The sequence below is a fragment of the Ambystoma mexicanum genome, chromosome 9, assembly GCF_040938575.1.
Source record: "Ambystoma mexicanum isolate Mex_15411 chromosome 9, UKY_AmexF1_1, whole genome shotgun sequence".
NCBI lineage: Eukaryota > Metazoa > Chordata > Amphibia > Caudata > Ambystomatidae > Ambystoma > Ambystoma mexicanum.
This window is the reverse complement of record NC_090931.1, coordinates 874,823,794-874,850,464: the sequence shown is the minus strand read 5'-3', so window position 1 is coordinate 874,850,464 and position 26,671 is coordinate 874,823,794. Positions and strand designations below refer to the sequence as shown.

The following is a 26,671-nucleotide window of genomic DNA, read 5'->3' as shown; positions in this document are numbered from 1 at the left end:
ATTACAGTTCGATGCACAACTGCAAAATGACAGTGGGGCACACGGGTGCAAACCTAGTGGGGAGATTCAGAAGTTGAATGGTGAGCAGGTTAGCCAAGACACATATAGCAAGGCATATTATGACACAGAACGGCGGCATAAACACATGAGAGACTCTCTCTTTCTCTCTCTCTCTCTCTCTCTCCCTCTCTCTGTCACTCTCTCGCTCTCCATTTCTCAAATAGATACAGTGTACGTGCAATGAGGATCTGGGAATTGGCTGAAGGGTAGAAGTCAGATGTGGAGAGGGAGCTGCCTAGAGACTCCACTCCTGACCATCCCACTCATACTATAATTCATTAGCATAAGCAAAGTAGTAAGGGCTATGGGAGGCAAGAGCTGTAGTTCCAGAAATAGGGGTACCTGAGAGATGCACCCCCCAGCAGGTGCTCACTTCACGTTCCTACTTGTATTAGGTAAGTGTGTACAGAAGGCCTCAACAACACAAGACAGTTCACGATTTTTGGAGAAGGGCTCACTAAGGGATGCCCTTACTCCCTGCAATTTCCCATTGCTTTTCCCTTCCTAACTACCTAGCCCAGGCATCCGTGTCACCCAAGATGGTCAAGAAACCTTGGAAAATATAGTAGTTGACAAGCAAGCTGGTTGTGATGGCCTGATTGCACACCCCTTGTCCATCTCTCTTCTTCTGGGAACAATTTAGGTGAATCCTAACCCGGGTCCCACAATAAGAATGTTTTTAATAAGAATTACCATCTAGTCATCCGGTTCTCAGGTAATAAGTGAAAAAATTGTTTTTAGAAAATCGATTAAAAAAGAAGATCGATTTAGCAAGACCCCTCTGTGACCGCGCAGAGCTGTCTTTCTAAATCGAACTGTCAGCCCCTGTTGACACACACGTGTGCGCGCAGGGGCTGACAGGTACGGCGAGACCCAGTGGAGGAGCCACGGGAGTGTCAGGTGAGAGTGTGTGCGTGTGTGAGAAAACGAATGCTTGAGAAGGGGAAGGGTGGGGGAAATGAAAGTGTTTATGCGTTCCTGTTTGTATGTGAGGGGAGTGTGTGGCAGCAGGATAGCAATGCGGAAAAGGGGTGCTCGGGGGTGAAACTCCCAGAATACAAAAGAAAAAAACAGCCATGACTTTTTCAGCTTTTTGAGGGCCGCACAAAAACGACAGAAATAAATCAGTCTTTTTTATGTGCAGCCTTCAAAACGCAGAAAAATGTAATGGAACCGTTTCTCAATCAGTCCTTTCCTTGAATGCTCTTGCATCCCTCCGTCTGATGTTCTATTCTTCCTTTCCCTTTCTTTTGCTCTCTACTCTCTCTTCCTTCCTCTAACCTCTTTCTCTCCCTCTCTCTTCCTCTCTATGTCATTCTGATGTCCTTCTGCCTATTTACTCTCTCCTATCAATCTTCCCTCTACACTCTACTACTCTCCCCTTTCCACTCTACTGTTTTTCCCTCTCCGTTCTACTACTCTACCCTGCCCACTCCACTGCCCTCTCCATTTGACTAATCTCCCTTCTACTACTCAACACTCCATCACTCCATCTTACCCAGTTACCCTCCTTTCACGCTCTCATTCACCTTTCTTTAACTCTGCCTTAGCCACTCCCCTACACTGCCACTTAATTTCACTCACTCTTCCATGGATGCACTCAAAACCAAGTACCACTTTCCAATACCACCAACCAATACCTCACCTTGCACACACTCTTTATAATCTTACTCCATGCTCTGCTGCACAGCCTTTCCCCCTTTTGGTCTCTTAGTCTGCCTCTGCCTCCTTTGACCTTACCCTAACAACCCACACTGACCAGTTTATCCCTCCCCCTTCTCTCCTGATTGGGGTCCCTCCCAACTCCCAAACCCCATCTCCGGGGCAGGACCGGTTCTGGTAAACACCCTGGTAGGCTTTGTGGCCCAGGTTAAGGGTTGTCCCACCTTTCTTAACAGGGCCAGATCGTCTTTCCCCGTCGATCGCAGAACATGGTTAGGTGTCTCAGGTGATCTTCCCAAGTTTGGCTTTATACAGTGTCATCCAGATATGCCACAGTGGGTGCACCATGTAGGCCGAAAGAGAGAACCAAAAATGGAAAGAGCCCTTTGGGTTTTGAGAAGGCAATCTTTCACTTAGCATCTTCATTGAGAGGTACATGGCAATACCCCTTTGTAAGGTCCAGCATTGCAATGTAGTTTGCGTCTCCAATTGTTTCCACCAGTTCATCTTTCGGGGCGCAGGGTACGAATTTAGAGATTTGATTTAATCTTTGGAAGACAATGCACAATCTCCAGCTATTGTCAGGCTTTGGACCCAGTACAATTAAGGTAACCACTCTCCGTAGGATCTTTCAATTACACCCAGGTCCAGCATCTTCCACAGTTCTACTTTGATGATTTTCTTTCTGGCTTCTGGTCGTCAGTAGGGTTCAGTCTAACCACTTTCTGTACGCCATTTCCATCTTGTGTACAACTCCTCGCACCCTCGCTGGTTTCGAGGAGAACACATTCAGATATATCTCCAGCAGTTCGGCCAGTTCTTTGTCAGTGGATGCCTGGACACCTGGAATGATGGTGACCCCATCGACCTAAGTTTGTAATTGAGTCTCCAAAGTATTGTTTTCAAAGAGAGCCAGGAGCTGCGGGTTGCTGTTTTCTCACGAGCTTTTCAGCTTATTGGCATGATAGAGGTGAGATGCTTTTCTTCTGACGGCCTGTTGGACTTTATATATGAGACGAGATACAACCTCTGTGATTACATATGGCCTCTGCCATCTGGCTGGTAACCAGTACTAAATGATAGGGTGTAACACCATCACTTTCTCCCCAACTTGAAAGCAGCACAGTTTGGTCTCACTGTTTCACATTTTCTCCTGGTTGTCCTGGACTGCTTGAAGATGAGCTTTAACCACTCTTTGTACCCCTAAACATATTCCCAGGTGTTTTGTATCATGGGCTGGTCGCTTTCCTGTGGACTCCTGGGCACTTACCACGATTCTCGCATGATATCCTGCAAATCTCTGAGGGGACAGGCCACAAACCATCTCAAAAGGAGAGAATCTTGTGGATGATTTGGGCTTCTTACTCACAGCAAAAGGAGCCCAACAAATTAAATCAGCCGAATAATGTCCATCCTTAGTGACCAACCTTCTGGGGTATCATGAAAAACCCCCAATGTCCCTGGATTCTAGAATTGATCTGTTTAAAGTGTGCGTACTGCTTCAAGTGGGTGGATGCAAAATCTCAATCGAAATTCATTGTTGCCACCAGCAGCTAGTGAGTTGCTGTATGCTCCTTGTTGTTTCCAACAATGAGTGAATTGTTGTATGTATCTCATATTGCTGTCCTAATGTATTCAAGCAAGCAGTAGTTGACTATCCCTATTATAAAGCCACACCACTGACACTAGGCCAATCTATCTCAGATACTTAATGCCTACTCCACTAGACCATGCACACCTACTTAACTAGATCACTTCCCCTTCACTAGAGCACTGCACTTACTATACTGCACTAAATGACTTCTCTCCCCTGGCCACTGCCCTCATACCAGACCACAATCCATCCACCCACTATTTCAGATCTCTTTCACTAGACCAGACATCTCCCACTATCCCACTTTAAACCTTACACCTCATCCTCTATACCACATCAAATTCAATAAAACACAACCCTACACTATCACATCTCTTATGCATAGATATTCCTTCCCCATTATGTCACACCTATTCCACTAGACTACAACCTGTCCACTATACCACAGACACCCACTACTCAACAAACCACCCACTAATCAAGGTCCAAACTACACCACACCTCCTCCAGTAAACAAAAAAGTTCTTCTGGAGCAGAATTCCAAAAGGCTCCATAAAAAAGTTGGAAGAGCATAGGTTATGACGTGGAGCTCGACATGTCACAGGCAATGCGGGGGAGGGAGAGGATTCCTGCTTGAGGATTGGGGGGCTCCATGTGAGATGAATAAGGGAAACCTTTAGAGGGATGGTCACTGCATAGCCATGATTGGAGCAAGGAGGAAAGGGGTGGAGGGTACCCTACCAAATGTCACCGAGAGGTCAATTTGGACCAGTAGGTAAGGGTGGTCAGAGCCAAAGACATGCAGCGCACCAACAACCACTTGCGTTGTGGCAGTTTGAGTGATGCAGCGGCCCTGAATCCTGAATATTATTCTTGGACTATTTTATGATTAAGCTGTGGGTCGGAAGTACGTTATATGTAACCTGAGGTGCCAAGGGGCGCTAGTTCCTGAAGCCAGCAAGATTTTGACTGGCTTTCTTTTATAGGGAAGGATTGGACAGTTTTCAGCAAGATGTGGAGGAGTCAAGTCGGACTGAGGGGCCTTAACATTCTGGAAAGGTGTGGCGAGGAAGTTGTTGGTGATGTTTTTGATGCTGGATAAAGGAAGGATCCTATTTTCGTATCATGTTATCTATCCACACTATTGCCACACGTGGCCCCTTGTCTAGAATTTAACTTGTGTCAAAACAGGCAGCTAGTCAAAGGGTCTCATTATGGTGGAAAATGTATTAGGATGATTTCAGTCAAGGAAAGGTATTTTGTGAAGCCTGGGAGAGAGGGAGGATGGATGGTTGCAGGTCCTAGGTTGTTGGGTGGTGGACTGTTAAGGCATGGAACATGTGACTATGGGCCTCTCTATTTTGGTGTGGAACTGATAATTTCCAAAAATACATTGTGTATTATAGGAACGTTGATACAATGACTCAGACCTTCAAATAAGGGCCTTGCTCTTTGTAACCGTGTTAAATACTTGCAAGCCAAAACATGCCCTTGCAATGTCCTTTAGTCATTGTGTGCTGAGTGGTTTTAACTCTTGGAAGAAGGTTAGGGCAGTTGATTGTGCACAAGTGTGGCCCAGACTGTCTGCTAGCCATCATGCAGGTGGTCAATTTCTGGGGGTAATAGTCTGTGCTTAATGCACTTTAGATTGGGGTAGCAAGTGTTAATGAATGAAACGGCAAATCTCCCACTATCCCACTTTACACCTTACACCTCATCCTCTATACCACATCAAATTCAATAAAGCACAGCCCTACACTATCACATCTCTTCTGCATAGATATGCCTTCCCCATTATATCACACCTATTCCACTAGACTACAACCTGTCCATTATACCACAGACACCCACTACTCAACAAACCACCCACTAGTCAAGACCCAAAGTACACCACACCTCCTCCAGTAAACAAAAAAGTTCTTCTGGAGCAGAACTCCAAAGGGCTCCATAGAAAAGTTGGAAGAGCATAGGTTTTGACGTGGAGCTCGACATGTCACAGGCAATGCGGGGAGGGAGAGGATTCCTGCTTGAGGATTGGGGGGCTCCGTGTGAGATGAATAAGGGAAACCTTTAGAGGGATGGTCACTACATAGCCATGATTGCAGCAATGAGGAAAGGGGTGGAGGGCACCCTACCAAATGTCACTGAGAAGTCGATTTGGACCAGTAGGTAATGGTGGTTAGAGCCTTGTTAAAGAGTATTGTTGTTGTAGCAGTTGAGAAGAGTGTCTACCAACTGGCCAGGTAGCGTTGCCAGGGAGTGTGAATGCTGTCCTTGGTACATGTTCTTACTTGGAAGGTACAGTATTTGTGTGATCTGTACAGAATTTCTTTGTGGGTTTTTTCGGCTGGTGTTGACGTTTTTGAGATGGGGACTGCATGGGATGGCAAAGCAGTCTGTTCACTCAAGAGGAGTGGGGTTTGGCAGGAAAAGTGGAGGGTTTCAGGAAGATGATGCAGAGGTCTAGCGTGCTACTCAGGTGGTGATTGGGGGCGTTTATGAGTTGAGTCTGATTTAGAGAGTATTAGAGATTGGGGAGTGTGGTTTAGGTGCTGTGAACTTCAGGGATGCACAGTACTCAACTTCTTGGTGGGAATCTGAGAGATTTTCTAACGAAGCATGTGCGGTTTGTAGGTTGTTGCAATGGCAGAAGCATTTGCTCATCGGAGCCCTGTCACTTCCTATTTAGTGGATGCAAAAATGGTGCTGTATGGAACATCCATCAGACAAATTCATCCAGAAAGGTATGCAAGAGAGTGGATGCCAAGCCCCTGTGATGAAGACACTAGCATGCTTCAGACATGAGGTCACTGAGGTCTGCCTCATGAATGATTCTCAGTTTGCCATTGATGAGCATGGTTTTTGGATAGTGTCATGTTGGACAGGGCAGTATGAGTGGAGGGGGTACGATCAATGTGGCTGATGGTGAGTTGTGGTGTGGGTGGCGTTTGGCGACTGCTGTATAGTGCAGGACTGGTCTATGGTAGGTGGCGAGATCCTTGATGTGCATGGCATGGTCTTATATTGTGATGTTTTGCAGCAATTGTTCTGCCCTCTGCTCTTCCTGGCACTAACTGGTGCAAGAAAGAGCCCTCCTCCCCACCATAGAATTGATGGCCGTTTGCATGAACGCCCCAAATGAGACCCCTGGGAAGTCTTCTAATGAGGTAAGAAAGGCATTACCCCGTCCAATTAGAAGATACACTAGGATGGAAAATGGCTGCCTAAGAGACCACCTTGGCAAATAGGGGACGTGCTTTGGTACTTCCATAGACCATGATGGGCACTCCAGCTGGATTTCACTCCCTTTAGCGAAATGCAGATCTATGGTGGCAACTATGCCTATTTCTGCTCATCCATTCACAGCTCAGCGTATCCCCTGCACTTGCCTCCCTGTTTTTTTTAAATATATACAAACATTGTTGGTGGGAGGGATTGGTGCAGGCATGCAGACCTTAAACTTCCTTCCTGATTACATCTAATCTTGCCACAAACGTACACAGTCTTTCAGAATGATGGATGTTGTAGCATCAACTGTTTACGTTCACGAAAGCTGTTTAAAGAGCCCTAGGCTGTGTGGGCCACACAGAAATTAACAAAAGCCAACTGTGTAGGATGTGCTGCGTCTTCTAACGCATTTCTTCCTTCGGTTGTTAAAGCCTATTGCCCAATAAGGAGCGGCAGTGATAGCTGAGCCGTCATATACAGAAGCATTCCTGATGCAGAAGCGTTTGCTGCTGCCTTTCTGCAACGAAGTGTACATTGAGGAATGCTCCATGCATCACACGTGTAATTATCGTAAAAGTAATAATGATTAATTTCTATAGCACAACTCACCAGATGTTATCTTTATTCAATCGAGTGAGACTCATTTTTTTAGTGTTGGCTTTTAGGCTGCACTTTAACACCACTTACAAGCCAAAATGATTGCATTGAAATAGAGCCAGGAGGGACACAGCTTGTGCATTGTTTATCTGTTTAAAAATGCATTCACCGCCGATGGCCACGCTAATTCATATGGTCATTCCCAGTCACTAGCTGGCTTACCACTCCTAAAACACACCTCCAGGGTATTTCTTTGAGTTAGCCCTATCATGCAGTAACATCAAATTTTAAGATGTAATGGGCAGATGGTGCTCGATTTACACCAGAATTCTTATGAAGAGGAAGAGGAACAGACGTGAATCCCCCATAACGTGAGGAAGAGGAAGAGTAATGGAAGATAGGAGAATGCCCCAGAGCAGAGGTCTGCAACATTTGGCTCTCCAGATGTTTTGGACTACAAATCCAATCAGCCATAGGCAGCATAGCCAATGGAGGGGGACCATAGGAGTTGTAGTCTAAAACATCTGGACAGCCGCAGGTTGCAGGCCCCTAGTCCAGAGGTGTAGCTACAGCACAGGGTGTGTGTACATCACAGCTGGAAGGGCTGTGTAAGAAGACTTATCTCAAGATGATGAATGCCTGGAATTGATTCCCAAAGAGAGTGTGGGGGGAAATCAGGAACACAACTTAAAAGTTCATAATCATAGAAGAAATGTAGTGCTGAATTCGACGTAGGGACTGTGGTGTTACGGCAGCCAGGGACGTTGGTCCCGCTGGGCCTAGTCTATCTGAAGCTCAATGCGCCTGTGAATGCAGCGTGATTCTGTCCTATTCAAGAAGGAATGGACTACCAAGCACGGTTCAGAACACAGTAAAGGTAAATGCATTTGGATTTACATCGTTTCCTGATCCCCGGGTCGGCCATGATTGTGCAGCCATCAGGTCGCAGACAGGAAGATGGTGTTTCGCCTTTTAGCCACCGGAACAGGCCTGGGGCAGCTGGTGCCCAGAACCTGCACGTGTGCTCTGCAGTGACCATGCACAACTGGAAGCAGAGAGGAACCTGGGAACATGCAATAATACTGCAAAATAAGAATGACTGCATTCCTTTTAGTAAGCCTCAAGCAGTGCTCGACTTTTACGTTTTCTGACTGTCTGATAAAGATTTCCTGCTACTGAACTCTGCCCCTGAAACCCATCCAGATGCTCTCACTATGAGCACAGCCATCTTCCCTCTTGTCTGTCCCGTGTGTGGTGTGTCGTTGGAGAGGTCTGTGGTGTCTTGAATCGGGGCTTATGCTGTCTCAAAGCAGGGTGGACCTCTTAGAATGACTAGAAAATTGTAATGCAGAGGCATATGCTTCAATGAGAGGCCTGAGCCAGTGGAAAGACATGAGTGGCGCTGTAACAGAAATGACAGGCACCAGTAAAAGAGCGAACACACACACAGGTCCATCATGCTCACTTCCAGCGTTCAAATATTGTTTTCAAATAACCTGAATGACCCTCCAACCATTGCTAGCTGACCCCTAATAGTGGACTGTCCCTAGGCGGAGGTGATGGGCCACCTGTCTAGGGTGAGGGGATAGGCAGGACTGGCCCTCCTTCTACTAAAGCAGAAATGTCCAATTGCACGACTATTACACATCCGGATAGAAAGAACATCCGGACTGTGAGTGTGAACAGGAGAAAATACAGTGTAATGCCCCCACCACTATGCGCAGAAACAACGTGAAAAGGCATTTCAATTATTTATTTATTTATGTATTACATTTATATAGCGTGCAGGCAGCCCAGGGGCATTATGGCTGCCGCATTGTTAACTGAACATCTCGCTGTTATCAATGTTCACCAGTGAAAGAGCACATTGGTTCTGTGATAGGTAGTGTGAAATTGACAACCTAATCTGCGAGTGTTGTTGGTTACCTGAGACATCCATGTTCTGCCTTTTGCCAACGACCCTTTGATCCCAGCTTATCTATTGGCCTCATTTCGAATCAAAATAATCCTCCCCTCGCCCTTTGCTGCAGCAGAGCTGTATGGCTCTGTATAATAGAACCTCCCAGAAGCAGCCAGACAATTTCCTCACTGCCGAGAACTCAGGACAGATGCTATCTCCTGCTATACTTCTGAAGTACAGGGCTAGAGGGGTGCTTTCCCCAGAAGCGATACAGCTCATGCCAAGAATGCAGAACTCTCAAGAATAGCCCCTTTTCAGCTAAATGGCTTGGGAGGATAGCTTAGGGGCAACGTGCTCGCCTGGGAAGCAAGACGACAAAAAGCACCACAGGTTTGACCCCCGGGTCCGCGCTTAGAAACCTCTGGGTATTAAGCGCGTTATAAATGACCCATCATATCATATCATAAATATGCTCTCCCTCTCCGATGAATACACCGAGGATCAGGTCACGCTTTCCTCTAGTTTTGTGTCGGGTGCAAATCGGCTTCTCTGGACCACTGAAAATGTCAACATCTTTCACAGATTTCCCTCTAACAGATACTATTTGAGTGCATTTGTAATGCTAGAATTTGGTGAAGGGCGCTAGGAAAAGAAACAGGATTGATGGTCACTGACAAGATTTCTCTAAGGACCAAGAAACAGGATTGATGGTCACTGACAAGATTTCTCTAAGGACCAGTTCTCCAACAGAGCTCTCTGACCAGCAATTGAAGCCACTTTCTTTGTTCAGCTCGTGCTTCTCCTACACTGAGCTCCATCCTCCTTCACAGCTATCCAGCACAGGGCCGATCTCGGAAGGCAAAAGGATTTTAGGGCAATGGGGTGACCTTTGCCTCTTTTATTTTTGCCTCGAGGAACTGCAGCCTAGACACACTCCCTTCACCAGGTTTGTTTCCCATTCACGATGTTACTGCAGAAAACATGATTTCCCCCTGCAAGCTAATCTGCTCAGATGTCTGTTTTCCATTTGTGTACTAGTGAGAAAATGGTCTGCTTTCAAGAAGAATGACAGATGTCTCGTTTTTCCGATGATTTTCCGTACATTAAGGAAAGCTAATGTTAACAAGCGCAGGATGTTTGCCCAAGCTAAAACCTAATTGGAACATGTTCCTGGATATCCAGCAGGAATAAGAACCGTCCCACCACCAGAGACTGATTCAGGAAATGTCAATGCCTTTCCGGGATGAGGCCACTAATCCTGTTAAGACGCAGGCTTCAAAGTCTAAGAGGATTGCTGCCTCTGATCGCCCATCTCTTTTGCGGTGTGTTAAAGGGATGGTCTAGTAAAAATTTTTATTTCAAAAATAGATAGGCCACATTAAAAAAAAAATACTAGCATTCTCCGTTTTAAAACTTCCTATGTAAAATTTTGAGCTATTCAAGCTCAAAATTCGAAAAAGCAAGCACAGGGGCACCGCCATTTTGTGAAATGGAGGCCCTCCTGTGCTGGCTTTTGCTTTTGCGGCACTAATGAAGGAAAAGCCAGCCAGCTGTAGTAAACAAAGTCTACCGCTGGGTGGCTTTCCCTTCATTAGTGCCGGGACTTGGAGGACGCGGACCGGAGACCAGAGCAGGAAAGCTGCAGCTGAATCTCGGTAAGTGCTATTTATTTTTTTTACAATAAATAAGCACTAGCTGCATTTTTTTTTCTAAGTTTTCCGGGCTGGAGGAGCCCGGAAAACTTAGAAATAAAACCGCAGCTTTAAAAACGTTGTATTTATGTTTGCGGTCGCTTTTGAAGTGACCGCAAACATAAATACAACGTTATTGTGTTGGAAAACGCTGCGGTTTTTCGTTCCAAGTTTCTCAGGCTCCTCCGGCTCGGAGGAGCCTGAGAAACTTGGAAAGAAAAACTGCAGCGTTTTCCAACACAACCGTGTGTGTTTCTGCCTGCTGTGGCTATCACTTTGGGTCTCCGGAGACCCAAAGTGATAGCCACAGCAGGCAGAAACACACGCGGTTGTGTTTACATGCCGCGTAGTGTTTATACCTGCAGCTGATTTCCCATTTGGGGCTCTCGGGCTCCCCGTGGGGAGCCCGAGAGCCCCAAATGGGAAATGCTACGTTGTCTGCCTGAATCTTCTTTTCCATTTGGGGCTCTCGGGCTCCCCGTGGGGAGCCCGAGAGCCCCAAATGGGAAATGCTACGTTGTCTGCCTGAATCTTCTTTTCCATTTGGGGCTCTCGGGCTCGGGAGCCCGAGAGCCCCAAATGGAAAAGCAGATTCAGGCAGACACAACGCGGTTGTTTTCCGCAACGCCGCGTTGTGTCTGCCTGAATCTGCTTTTCCATTTGGGGCTCTCGGGCTCCCCATGGGGAGCCCGAGAGCCCCAAATGGTAAAGCAGATTCAGGCAGACACAACACGGTTGTGTTGGAAAACGCTGCGGTTTTAAAACCGCAGCGTTTTCCAACACAATAACGTTGTATTTATGTTTGCGGTCGCTTCAAAAGCGACCGCAAACATAAATACAACGTTTTTAAAGCTGCAGTTTTATTTCTAAGTTTTCCGGGCTCCTCCAGCCCGGAAAACTTAGAAAAAAAACCGCAGCTAGTGCTTATTTTTTGTAAAAATAAATAAATAGCACTTACCGAGATTCAGCTGCAGCTTTCCTGCTCTGGTCTCCGGTCCGCGTCCTCCGAGTCCCGGCACTAATGAAGGGAAAGCCACCCAGCGGTAGACTTTATTTACTACAGCTGGCTGGCTTTTCCTTCATTAGTGCCGCAAAAGCCAGCACAGGAGGGCCTCCATTTCACAAAATGGCGGCGCCCTTGTGCTTGCTTTTGAGCTCAAATATCTCAAAATTTTACATAGGAAGTTTTACAACGGAGGATGCTAGTATTTTTTTTTTAATGTGGGCTATCTATTTTTGAAATAACATTTTTTACTAGACTATGCCTTTAAGAGGGTTATGGCCCAGCTGATGTATTCTCTGTAGGATTATGGCTTACGTATGCCGCATCCTTTGAGGCGATGAGACGTGGTCAGAAACTTGGCCAGTTACAGGAAGGTGGTGCATGTGAATGGCTCGTTGGAAATACTATTGGGGTCATGTTCTGTCTCCATGTCACTTGCAAATGGCCTCCTTTATCTGCCGCTGCTCCAAACATCTTATTCTGCTTCTGCTTCACCTCATCAGGTTGCTCCTAGTCATGTGCTTGGCTTTCCATGCTTGGCTTTCCATGCTACTTGTACAAGGACCATTCGCAGATCTGCTTTTGCTGGGCTGCTTTCATGGATTCTTTTATGCTCCTTTCTTTCCAAGTGCTTGGTGTCTGTCCAGCCTTGGGAGCATTCCCAATGTCCTCCCACCACACCCAGTGGAACAGAAATGTCGGCATTCTTTCTAGGACCACCTTCTGGCTCCCTTCCCTCCATTGCCTCTTTCCCACGCCATCATAATCTCATCAAGCATGTCGGTGTCTAACGTTTAACTCATTACTGGTTTTGAGCTCAGGTTCTCAATGTTGGACCCACCCGATTTGGCAGTGTAGATTGCATCTACCACACTCAGCCCGGCTCTGCTCTAAGGAGATGCTGACATACTCGTCATTGTGTCCTTCAGGGGATGTCTAATCTCCACCTACTTTACAGCTCCATCCTTCAGCAGTGGATTCTGTCTCCTTTGCACTACTGTGCAGAATTCACACAGATTTCATTACCCTCTGTCCTTCGACTGCCAGACTGGCACAGTCACTACTAGGAACTGTACACCCTTAATATGACCAGAGGCACCAATATATTTCCATGAGTTCACTGTGCCCCTTATTTGATATGCCAATTTGCCTCCTTTTTCTTTTACGTTTATTCAATTGGGCTCCATTATTGTAGTTCCTTAGCTGCATATTCATGACTGAGCACTTCCCTTTAGAATGTAATCAAGTTGTACCCACATATCCATGTTTTGTAATTTGCTATTTCAAATTAAATATTGCAGTCTATAAATATGGCTCTCTGGATGTACGAACTACAAATGATTATGCTGGCTAGGGCTGATCAGAGTTTTAATCCAAAACATTCTGGAGAGCTGAAGGTTGCAGACCCCTGTTGTGGAACCTTCTTTTTAAAAAGCAACTCATATCAGTGTGGCAAGACCTAATTCCTAGGATATTACCCACTCACCCTAGGTAGACCTTGTCTTTACATGCTTTATTTGTCCACAGCACAGTTCTCCAAGTCTGAACCTCAGGACCACAATCCATTACATGTTTTCAGGATACCCACACAAGTGCATTTCGATACAGTGATTTTGAATTTAAGTGTGAGTTATTTACATACTGAGAATGTATCCTGAAAACCTGGTGAGGTTGGAGCTCTTGAGGACTGAACTTGGAGACCCCTGGTCTGTATGATTTACATTTTCCTTCATTTTAATTGACTCCATAAACTGCCTTGAAACAGATTTTAAACCTCAACATCGGAAGGTGCCTGGTTATGACTGTGCCTCCATCCAAGGTGTCTTCAGCGAGTCTTCAGGTACCGGAAAAGATCTGATTATTTAACAATGAAGTGAAGGGCCGTGACTTACGATGCACATAATGGCTTGGCAGGCGAAGAACAATGGTCTTGGCGGTTCCCCAGAGCAAAGGCCAGAGGTTAAGATGAATTCTAAACCTTCCAGCCATCCCCTCTTTTGTTTTGCGCTAGTCACCGTAAGTGGGACGGGTATGCCCAGATGTGGGTCCCATGCCTGCTGTGCCTAGAGACCCAAGCTACTCCTCACTGATGAAGCCCAACGAGGCCAAAACATGTCTGGGAATGCTTGTGGTCTTGTGCAGGAGGGATGTGACCAAGCTTTTTTAATGGCTTGGCAGGCAAAGAACGATGGTCTGGGGGGGTTAAGATTAATTCTAAACCTTCCATCCACCACCTCCTTGGTTTTCCTTACATTACATATGGAAACTTAGACACTCTTGGTTGTTCCTGTCCCTGAGATGTTATGTGTGCCCAATGCCTCATTCAGTTCAATGTTCTCCTCAGCAAGCCAAATCTAATTTAGAACGTCTTTGGGCACTGTACACTAGTCTGTTTCTAGGTGGCTCGTGGCAAGTGCACTTGAGGGATCTGTATCAGTGGGCTGCTTGTGCACCCGTGGACCGAGGGAGGATTGGTTGGAACTATATCATAGAAGCTGGTTGGAGGGATGTAGAGTTGCGATCTTTGATTTGCGTTGGCATTGGTGTTCACTAGTGTGGGTAGCTTACTTGGTATGCACGTTATATGATGCGTTGAATGCCTTTGGGAAGTAGAATTGAGCATGTTGGTATGTCTAGAATATACTGACACTACCTGCAGGGTCCCTTGGAGATTCATTTATTTTGCAGTGGCTGTTCTCTCATTGCTTCTCATAGTTTGCTAATAGCCCTTCAATGTACCTACCACACTCATTATTCTGTAGCCAGGCCTCCCTGTTTCCATCCATTTGAAGCAATTCAAGTGACTTTGCCTTCCAAATATTGGCAGCCCGGGCATTTGCTGTCTCTGGTTAACGTGCAGCTTTGTGTGGTGCACTGACATTCATTGAAGTATTTGTTTCATAACATAAATAATTGTAAGACATCCACTTCCTCTCTCAATCTAAATGCGCAAGTGCTTCTTCGCATTTGACTCTTGATAATAATGTACTCAGTATAAAAGTTTGCATTTTAAAAGCCAAAGCTAGTGGTTATGTTCTTTGATTTTCTTTTTGGGAACAGGTCACAGCAGAGCTACATCTATAAACCATCCTGGTCCCATGGACAGGTGGGGCAAACCTAGATCCAGATTAGACGCTGAGTTTAGCAATCCCTGAATGCGGGCATTAGGTGTATAATCTGCACAGTGTTTGTAACTGGGGTAGACTGGTATATAGGGAAGTCAGGAGATTACACATCAGAACGAGGCACCCTGATAGGCTGAATGGGCAGCTGATGGGATTACACATCAGAACGAGGCACCCTGATAGGCTGAATGGGCAGCTGATGGGATTACACATCAGAACGAGGCACCCTGATAGGTTGAATGGGCATCTGACGGACAGTGCCTGATATATCTCAGGCTCCCGCTCATGTGACTGGAAATTTACTGCAGGCCAGTCCAGCTCTGCCTTTTGCTGCTTCTGAAAAGCCATTCGAGATACTTTGTGGCACCAATGTTTTATAAAACTGTTGTATGGCATTATGAAAAACATGGCCTCCCGCAGGGTATAATGAGGCTGAGTGATAGCCCTGCCTGCCTTGTGTAGGAATGCATAGCTACAACTGTGTGAATGAGACTAGGTTCCGAGCAGGGGTTTTAGCAGCTACTGCTCACACAGTCCTCTGCAGTGTCACTCACCTGTCTCGGGGGCATCCTGGGGCTCAGTGTTTACCATGAGGTTTGCGCTGGAGGGTGCACCGGGCTGAGGCAGGGGTGGATCTGGAAAAGCACAGATAAAAAGGTATTACTCCAAGAGCCTCTGCCAAAATAGCCTCCTAACACCTTGTGCAAATTAAAGGAACACTGTGAACCTAGTGACTAGTCATGGTCTAGGCACTCTGTGGTTCAATAAACCACGATGCAAGAGCAGCGTATTAACATTTCCAGCAAAAAAGCCTGACTTCACACCATCCTTGGTAAACTGAAAAGCAAAGGCATTGCAAAGACACAGCTGATACATATAGCAATAGCAGTACAACATGCTCCATTACCTGGATACACTGCAGTATCTGCTCGCTGTGGCCTGACTGTGCTACTCTCCCTGTTGTGGATTGCTTGCACCCTGTAGCCGGTGCACATTTCTGGGGACTCTGGATACAATACTATGTTACATGTAGTGTGTTCTCTCAGTGACCAGGATACAGTTCTTTGAGTAGTCCTCTTCCTGGGGTCTGTATACACGACTGTGCACCCCAAATACACCCTTTCTCTGTTCTTGTTAAGTTCTCTCTCTGACATGGATACAGCACTCAGTGATCTGGACACTGTGCTATGCAACCCAAATACACCATCATCTACGCCCATGGCACATTCTCTTCGTGACACTGGTGCAGTATTATGTGAATTTAATGAAATAAGATAAGTGTCCCGGGCCACGATTTCTCTGTGGTCTGGTTCCGGGACTAAGTGACCTTCAAAGAGTAATCTCTGTAACCAGGACACAATTCTTCCTATGACCTGCACACACTTCTCTCTATTACCAAAAAGAAAATTTAGTAGGTTACAGACTTAACACTACCAGTGGCCTGGATGTCTTATTGTATGCCACCTGGATGGAGTTCTTCCTCTTAATTAGATACTTTAAAGTTTGTTCCCTGGAAAGAGTCCTCTCTGCTAAAGTGGTATCTCAATCTACGTCACCTGGTATTAAGGAGATTTTCCTTAAGCCCTGTTTTCAGGGTCTTTAGGTATCGCTTCCTAGGTACCAGTGGTTCCCTAGATAAAACAGGTTCTGTAGGCCATAGTGTGCCAGGGCAGACCTGGTCTAACTCTGAGGAGTAGAGTGGGCTGGGTCACAGATACAGCACACATTTTCACAAACACCAAATGAGAGACTGTCCACGCTGCATAATTTTCTAAAAATATATGTTTTATGTATGAAAAGGCAAGAGATGTAGCTCTACACCAAGGGTCTGCAACCTTTGACTCTCCAGATGTTTTGAACCACATATCCCATGACTTTTAGGTAGCATAGCCAATGGTCATCATTCTTGGTAGTTGTAGTCAAAAACATCTGGAGAAACAAAGGTTGCCGTCCCTTGCACTACACTAGCAGGTAAGTAAACTTTACAAAATACTTGTTCAACAAAGTAACAGGTAAGTAGCAACCTTTCGAAAAGTTCTTAAGAGCTTAAGAAAGAGTCTTCCCTACAAGGGAAAATGCCTTGTGGGTAAGTAAATCACTTTTCCTATCTAGACCATAATGTTTTGGAACAGACCAAGAGGGACTAGTTGTGCGGATTGGGGCAGTCTTTTGCCGGAATAGGTTACCTCCTCAGAAAGTTTACGAAGGAGCAGCTTCCAGAGTTCTGACAGAGTGAGACCCATAGAAGAGCTTTTGTAAAGTAGAGGGAATCCAAAGATAAAGATTCAATTGAAGAAAGAACCCACAGCCGCTCCAGGGAGCCAGGAAACAATTACCAATTGCTGCCCATCCCTTCAAACATACCCATGCACTCAGAAAAGGCTAGCACACAAGGGAAGTTAATCCACACACTCCCAGACAGGAATTTGCATACTGCAGGCATCCAGTTGCCATAGATTGTCACCTTCTCACACACAGACGAAGACAGGCCAGGTATAGTCATGTGACTCATCAGGTCTTTGAGGCACACAATGACAAGCCGCATTCTGGCCATTCAGAGCCATGGTGAAATCATGGTTACTAGCCTAGACATCCAATCTCTCAATGACACGTTTGGCCAGCCGCCGTTCGCCACCATGTAAGTAATGTTCACCCTGGCTTTATCCGATTCAGGACCAGCATGTAACCCGGTCCTCACTCTCCACTGTAACTATCTTGTACCCTGTTCTCTGTATACTTTATTCTTGTATGTAACTACTTAGAGCCTGGAATAATGTATGCTCTGACTGGTGTATTAAGGTGTTTGTGTAACGATATGTAAATCTGCTGTGCACATGATTATGCGCCCAGCTACCTGAGGGTTTGGACGCGCTTTATAAATAAACAAACTAAACTAAACTAAACCTCTATTTTCTTAAATGGAGGAGATGGTCAATAAGCACCCAGCCAGGTCAAATGGTTTCCAACGAGTGGAGCCATTTTACACAAAGAAAGAAAGCAACGGCAAACCTAGACACGTGCCTAACATTGAAGGGGTACACTTGCTGGGACACTATTGGGTACCTATGGTGTATCCCTGATTTAGGAGTCATACATTTTATTTTAAACTGAGCACATAGACACCTACACTCAGTCATGCTTGGGATGATGTCTGGGTGGGAGGAAAAAGGAGTAAACAAGTCCCTCAAAGTTAAGCAAAAAAGTACTCATATGGAATTCTGATCTAACACCCGGATACCGCGCTCTGTGGCACCTGGAGACAAATCATTAAGTGACGCAGACTCAATCCTGATCTGACCTTTATATTATTTTCTCATTGACCTTTAGAGAATGTTCTCGGTTTTTCTTCTGTCCCTCATAAAGCATCCTGACAAAGTGTCCTGTGGCCTGCTTGCAGTTCCACCTCTAGCACAAATACAGTATGTTCTGTAGTATGACCATACACTGCCCTAAAGGCTTCCACCCTTAAGTCTGATGGGGCCTCAAGAGGCACCTGCTGTAATGCTAGAGCTACTGGTTGCAAGTGATTGCCTCTACTACTATGTTTTACCATTCCCTGATCAGAATTTCTCTACGATGATTTTGTTTTTCTCCATCTTTACATGTCTTGGTCTTTTGAATTACCACATATTCCACAAAATGCTCCCACCTACAACCTCATTGGTCGTCATATCATGTGACTTCTACCGATGCAGCCTCATAACTTTCCTTATGGTCAGCATACAGTGCTTCCAACTTACTTGTGCTGAAAGTGCCCACATAGGTGACCTTCGCCTGTGACTTGTGGTATCCTGTGATCATCACGTCATACTGATGACCGCTTCTCAGGCCTCCAATCACACGTTCCGTTCCAGTGATGTTTTGCTTGAGTACCAGGGAGTGGTCCCGTGAAGAGGTGATAGTGATGTCATAGACGTAGGCGTGCTGCGGCTTGCGGTTCACCCAGCGGAGCCGGACACTGTTCTCAGTCACGTCTGACACCAGGATGTCGCTCTTTGCTTTCTCTAGAGATCAGACAAGAGCGTAAAATGAGGAAGCAGGCACATGCACAGACACCTGCATCCTATACACCAGAGGCCCTGCCAGCGACCCCGCAAACCCCAGATATTGGAGGGTCAGCCAACGGGGGCGACTTAGTGTGGACACCATCGTAGAACCACCTAGAGGCGTGTGGGGGTCAGGTGGTTTCTGCATGGTGTACTTGAAGTGTCCATTGCGTCCCATGTGTTAATGTATCTACAAGTCCCACCCCCCTGTGGTTGCACTTGCTGAACCATGGATGAAGGCCCTGTCTGTATGTGGGTTGCTGAGGTTTGGAATACTCTCCACAGCAATATAGAAGTGTGTCCCCGAACTCCTTTGCAATGATAGCCCCTACAGCCCCATGCAATTCAACCACAGTGCTCCTAGGGGCCTTCAAATTGATGGGCCATGACCTGCTCAAGACGTGATCCTGGTAACCCAAAGTAAGTCACCCCACGGCCCAAGCTCCTTCCTCCTGTGTCGCCTGACTCTAAGAGGCTGATTCCTATATACTCTATTTGCTTTGGTGCCTTCTAAGTGGTGCAAGCCTGTGGGATCCTGACCTTTTGCAGTTGTCTCTATGAAAATAAGGCGGGGTCTGTAGATGTGAGAGAAAACACTGTGTTCGGCTTTCTTGCCCTGTCAGTACTTAAAAAATGAGTCAGCTTGGCAGGGTCTTTTTTAGGATTACTTGTAGTGAAATGTTAAAAGAAGAAAATTCCCACACTGATAACAACCCTTTCCCACTTCTACATCACCTCATTCTTAAGTCTGTGGCATGTCAACCACTTTCGCTTGTCCTAATCTCCTCCCCACTCCTCTTCCTCCACACAGTAAGATCTGGATATCCCCCTCAGTGTCTAAAAGCCAGGAGCAAAAGACCGACTTTGCAGATTCATGGGCTAAAAGGTTGCACGGCAAAGTCAGTCTTTTGCTCCAAACCCCTTTCCCTGTCCTTTTTTTTGGGGATGGTAGGGGTTGGGGGGTTTGCATTGGGGGGTGGGACTCACCACACAAAACGATGCTGTGCGGCCTCCCTGCCCTCTCCACTTACCTGCTGCAGGCTCCGGTCACCACCCGGCAGGCCAAGCAGACGGAAGCCCCCTGCAGAGCACGTCACACTTCTTGACGCAAACTTTTGAGCCTCTGGCTTTTGTCTCTTCGGCCTAGAGACCACAAATGCAATATGGCAACCGCCAGGCAGTCCAGGCGCTCTGGCACCACTATCATTTGACACGCTATGAAAACCTTGTAACATAATATAACGCAACATGCAGCCATGTGTGCCTATTTAGTCATCTTTGAGAGCAAGGGACACACTGCAATACCTTTTTCGGAGAAAGGTGTCATCACAACAACCACGTGATAGCCAAGCACCCCTGCTCTAAGTGTACCATGTATTTAGATTGCCTGAGTATAAGTGCAGTGTGATCAAAAGAGCGACGGAGAACGCGTTAACAGAGATTTTCAAAATAATTATTCAGTCAATACAAATCACCTTACAACTGTGTGTTGCGCGACTGAGAGCAATAGACATAAAAACAGGACATGCCTCATTGGACTCTCAGGGAAACCGCTCATCTGTAAAGTTCTTAAGACATTTCGATTTTTTGACACTCAATGTTCCTGGTCCTGTTTAAAACTGATTTCCTGACCAAGGTGGACTTGCAAAAATGCATCTTTGGCATCCTAAATATGCATTTCTGTTGTCAAAATGTTGTCACAAAATGCCCCACAAAATGTTAACGTTTCAGTTGTTTATTTCTCTAAAGATTTATCTGTCCTTTGAATATCATACCGAGGCCTCCCAAATCACCCAAGGCCGCATCCTCTCTAAATGCAAACAAGAGTAAGGCACTCCTAGGGCACAGCACAACCCAAATCCATATCTACTGTCAGGAAACTAATCCCAAACGGCAAGGTTTTATATGGAGGCAACACAATCAATGCCTCCCCCTATATTGTGGCTATCATATGTGAATTAGTGCCAATCCCATAGATGCTTCTCCCTTATTGAATGCCTGCATAATGACAATGAATCATGTGTAAATGTGTTTATCATATGCTGTTGCTCTCTACGGTAGGAAAAGTGCCCAATGAATTGTGCATGGTGCCAGGAAACGCCTGCATGCCGTGCACCAGCCTGCTCTCTGCACAGTTCCCAAGCACACAGCTATCCAGCCCCAACATGTGCACACATGCGCTATCACGCCTGCAGTTGAAGGCCACAGCCCCCTACCAAAAATCCTGTTTCAACTTTCGATTTCTTTTTGAAAATGGTGACGAGTGGAACTGCCTATTAGTGTATTTAGATATTTTGTATATGCACAGTGCAAAACTAATTGCGAATATCGTGCACTTTTTTTTTATCATCTTCCTAACTAACCAATATTTGGGTGCAAACATTTGAAGAATTCTGTGACAAGGCATACATAAGAGCGTCATATCTAGGGAATTTGTCATTCAAATTTAGATATGATGATCACTGCATCAATGGGTAAGTTGGCTTCGGTCACTTAATGCATACAATATGATGAAGATTGTGACTTTTCTATATTCTACTGAACTATGAAAACAGGTCCACTTACTAGACGCTCTCTGGCTTGAATGTGATGATTGTGTGATCTTATGAATTCATCGTGCTCTTCTGAAGATTCACTGTTGTCTCCACATGATTTTACCATTATTGCCTAATTGCCACACGAAACCAGGGCGGGTAGGTCACAGCTTGCTGACCACTTGGTCACAGTGATTTTAATATTGTGACGATCCCTCCTACAGTAATGTAATGAGCATTGTATTTATTTTTGTATATTTGTTACACGCCCAGACCCTCAGGTGTCACGGCGAGTTTATAAGATAGCTTAGGAATTAGTCACAATCAAAACATTACAGAGGGTGCAATACAAGATATAGGTTACAACATATTCACAAAAATATACAGTGGCCTAAGTATTTACAACAGTGTCCGATGGAGGGGTCCTATCTTTTGGGGTGCTAATATTGGTTGAATAACCAGGTTTTTAGCTGTTTCTTAAAGAGCTTGAAGGAGGATGCTGTTTTGATGGTGATGGGTAGGGTGTTCCAGTGTTTGGGGGCTAAAGTGGTGAAGCTGCTGCCCCCTGCTCTAGTGGTTTTGAATCGAGGGGGGTCCAGGAGGAGTTTGTCGTTGGATCTCAGTAATCTTATGTTAGTTTTAGGATGCAGAGTGTTATTGAGGTAGGTAGGTCCTTTTTTAGTAATGCATTTGTGGGTGATGCATAGTGTTTTGAAGATGATGCGGGCTTTGATGGGGAGCCAGTGGGCATCTTTCCTGGTCTTGGATATATGGTCTGATTTTTTTATGCCTAGTGCTGCCCTCAGGACTTTGTTTTGCAAAAGTTGCATTTTGGCTAGGTTAGTGTTGGATGTGCCCAGTAGTAATATGTTGCAGTAGTCCAATTTCGATAGGACCAGTGCTCTGGCCAGGGTGAGGCAGTTTGCTGGGGTCAGAAATTGTCGGCTGAGTGCGATTAATTTGGAAGTGTAGGCCGTGGAGGAGGAAATTGCATTGATCTGTTTGGTCATGGTCAGGCTAGCATCGAAGTACACGCCCAGTGTTTTTACTTGTTTTGACACTGGGATATTGGTGCCGTCGATGTTGATAGTTGAATATTCTGGCTGAAGGGTTGCTAACTTGGCTGGAGCTCCTACGATGAGGACTTCCGTCTTCTCATCGTTAAGACATAGGCTGTTCAAAGCCATCCAGTTTTGTATGATGACATAAATTTTATTGATAGCTAAAGTGTCCTGGTCATAGTTGCCTGTAAGAGGTATGAGGATCTGGGTGTCATCCGCAAAATTAGTGTAAATGACACCCATATCGTCAAGTGCAGAGAACAGGAGCTTGGTATATGCGTTATACAGCGTGGGAGAAAGGCAAGAGCCTTGGGGCACTCCTATGGGGACTGGGATGGGGTTGGCTGCTTCTTTGCCTATGGACACTCTGGAGGTGCGGTCAGTTAAGAAAGATTTCACCCAAGCAGTGGCAGCCCCAGAGAAGTTGAATTCACGGGCAAGTGAGTTGCAGAGTTTGTCGTGGTCCAGCATGTAGTAGGTGTCCAGTTGCCATGTGACGTGAAAGCATCCGGTGGGGCTGGGACTGAGTCAGTCCCATGCCAGACTTTATTCAACACAGAGCTGGTTCAGTCTCTGGCTTACTGCCCCTTTTGGAGGTCCGGATGTACCCCAGAGCCACAGAGGCACTGTCGCTATATGGTGTTTTCATGCCCTTTAAACACTTGGAGCCTGGATTGCTTCTGAGGCGCGTGCACAAAATACTGACTGTCTATGGAATACATACCTGCAGGAATATCTGCGTCCTCAGCATGGATTTGTGCCTCGTTTCTGTGTGAGAATCAGAATAGATAATTTCAGTGTATTGTGGATTATCGGGCAGTATTGCAAACACAATCCCCTCAATGTTATAATTTACAATATTTCCCCATTTCTGATCAGAGTAGGGGATGGTCCTCAAGTACCAAGTGTCTAGCACCAGCATAATGAGCAACAAGGATGGGTCATAATGTGTCCAGAAAGGCAGAGACTGGCGCAAAAATGGAGCTGCTATCAGACAAATACGTGTTCAATGTATATATCACCGTATTATGGTGCTGGCTAAACAGTTGCTGGCATGGAGGACATGTCTGACTCAAAATCACCATCTCAATTTCCTAATAGACCAATCTGCCTTTTCTCACGCAGTTCCCCCACCATTGCTGCCACCACCCACAGCTGCAACCCACGGTGCCAACACATTTGTGGTGAAACTACAGCTGGCACCTGCTTTTTGGGAATGATGGATGCTCTATCATTGCTGAAACAGAGACAATAAGTGCCAGGGCTCAGAAATAAGTACCAGGGCTCGGCCCTGGCAAATACCCCCACAAATTAAGCACTGGATGAGTGTTTCCTAATATGTCCTGGCTCATACACAAACATTTGTTTAAAAATGTCACTGGGATTCATTTCAGAGCTGCCCTTGCTCTTACACAAGTAATTTCACAATATCCGGCATTACAAACTTCACCAATTTGGATGATGAAATCACCACTGTACTATAGGAAAATTGATAGCAGCAAACTATTTATAAACAATAATTGGGGACTAGCCATGATCCTAAGCATTGAGTAAAGTGGATGTCCATTAGCCCCATGTGATGAGCAATTATCACGTTTTCATTCTCAGGTAAACTCACAGTTAAAGGACACTCCTTTGACATTGGGCCAATCTTCACATCCCAAGCTCAAATCATGGCAGCACTGACCCTGTCCTAGATACTTCCAAAGTCAATAAATTGGGTACCATTAAATTGGGTAAACATTACAGCGCTTAGAAGTGGGAGGAATCAAGCATGATGTTCTTTTCAAAAATCTGATATTATATTTGCAAAACCCAGAGAACCGTTGGAAACGATTTTATTCACATACCCCGGGCAGTTTTTAAAACGTCATTATAAACCTGGACTGTTCACTTAGAATGTTCATTAGACATGCAGTGGGCTGTATGAACCAATATTGTACACAGATGGATTTGTAGAGCCCACAGCTTTTCCCTGCGACAGCCTAGGAGAATTTATATACCACATTTCTATATACTTATATATTTGCTTTATACTATTAAGATCGACACAGGTTATAATCGTTTTATTGATCCCACCCTCAGACCATATCGGGTGTATTGGGCCCATACACTTGCTGCACTCAGGCCCTGACTAGGTCTTCAGGGCCCATAACGCCTAATACTGTCCTCAGATTGGCTCTATAACACTTCATTCGCACATGGAGTCCATTATAGAACTCAATTTCCCAAATTAACAAACTGCAATGAAACACACAATGTGTAAAGCTTATTGTTGTTAGTTCCATGTTCATTAAAGGAACTTTGCTACTGGTGTGTCCTCATGTATTCCCCATACATAAATCACTTTGCTTGTTAGTAGCAAAGCTCCATGGGCTGAATGCCTCACAGACCTCGGAAGGGATTATTATCACTTGGCATGAATACCCTTTCCCAATTTATAGCCCATGCTTCAGCTCGGCAATAACTTGAGGGTGAGTCATTATCCCGCAATATTGACTGCTCCCTCAGTCTATCAGGCTTAAATATACCTTTGGATCGTTGGCAAGCCATTGTAAAAATGGGTTTGCACAGGGTCTTCACTACTGATACAAAGCTTGATGTTTCCCTCCCAGCACTCTGCCTCAGTGCCCCACGTGGGCAATGCTAACTACACGGTGCTGAGTATCTTCTCTAGCAGCTTTCTTTTGTTTCTAACCTTTTCTTTATCGCATGTTTATGATTGAGCCATATTACAATGGCATTACAGCCCTGGGTGGAGGTCTGTAACAGGTGTTATTATCCCTTGTCATTGGTATGTGCCCTAGTCTTCGCCTCACACCCATAACTCAGTGTGGGCTGATAACACCTGTCCCAACCCACCTCCCCTGAGCTGTAATGCTTCATCATCCAGAGACAAACAGTAATTTGAGGGTTGTCAATTTTCCTACACTTTGTGTGATTTTTCTTATATATGACCTCGCTGCAATCACAAATGTTCCATCAGCATTTTCCATTACTTCACAAGAAGCTCTTTAATGGTGGTATTTCTGTATCACAAGTAGAAACTTAGGGCTGCTACCAAATACCTCCATGCAACCAGGCATCCGTAAAGTGTTCCAGGTTTAACTGGCAATGCCACACCCTACAGAGATAGAAGAGATTGAGAGGAAGGAAATAAACTTCCTACGGCGATCTTATTTCAATGAGGAAAGAGGGAAAACCATGTCCTGTCCAGCCATCCCATGTTCATCTAGAAACTACCTACCAAAGCCATGCTCCTCTAAGAACCCATCCAACCAAACTGGGATTTCATGCACCATTTCTAAATTAAAACAAATCCATAATGTCGTCAGAAGCGCTCCTTCCAGCGTCAGTGGATGACCTTATGTTATCTATGTTGGTCTGTGTTTCTGATCAGGTTGGCTATGTCTTAACGAAAGCTATTTCAATATCCCCATAGGGTTTTGCGTTCTCTACACCATGCAGTCAACACACAGTTTGTTTGCACTGAGGAACAAAAAAAATGGGATTTTTTTGGGGGTTGATTCACTGATAGTTGAAAGAGGCACCCAATGCCGGCCACAGGAGGACTGTGCAGACCAATGTAGAGAATGCATGCGTGAGGTAGAATGAAGTGCAGTCCTTGCGATATTGAAAGGGACTTAGTCTAGACTATTGACTACCCTCTCAGCTGCATAACAAGGAGACCTGTGCTCTAACTCTGGTTTATCTTCTTGACCAAATACCAGGCACATTACTTTTATCACCCTGTGTCTCAGTTCACATGTGTGTAAGGACTGGGAGCATGCATGCCCACATTAGTTCCAGTATTGAGGACTAGGTAAATTACTAGATATACACAGTAAGGACGATATTGATCATCCTTAACGGGACTGTCTCCATAGGATGGATAGAAGGGATATTGGGGAGGCTCCTGCAGATGTTCAGAGCTGAGACCCATAGGATGCAGTAATACACCAGCCATTTGAGCAGCTGCCAGGTCAATGTGAGATAAGCTGGAGGAAGTGCGCAGCTCTCAGGTCAATGTAAGATAAGCTGGAGGAAGTGAGCAGCTCTCAGGTCAATGTAAGATAAGCTGGAGGAAGTGAGCAGCTCTCAGATCAATGTAAAATAAGCTGGAGGAAGTGCGCAGCTCTCAGGTCAATGTAAGATAAGCTGGAGGAAGTG

The 26,671-nt window shown here is 45.5% G+C and overlaps 1 protein-coding gene across 1 annotated transcript in view; it reads right to left on the bottom strand.

Moving 5' to 3' along the window:
• The window catches only part of COL6A3 (collagen type VI alpha 3 chain), a 270,362-nt gene that overhangs the window by 52,167 nt on the left and 191,524 nt on the right, over positions 1-26,671 (bottom strand). Inside the window, exons 41-43 of the mRNA XM_069615983.1 lie at positions 23,226-23,269; positions 18,601-18,864; positions 15,415-15,495 (exon numbers count right to left, since the gene is read on the bottom strand). Coding sequence (XP_069472084.1) covers positions 15,415-15,495; positions 18,601-18,864; positions 23,226-23,269 — 389 coding nt within the window. The remainder of the gene's footprint in view (positions 1-15,414; positions 15,496-18,600; positions 18,865-23,225; positions 23,270-26,671) is intronic.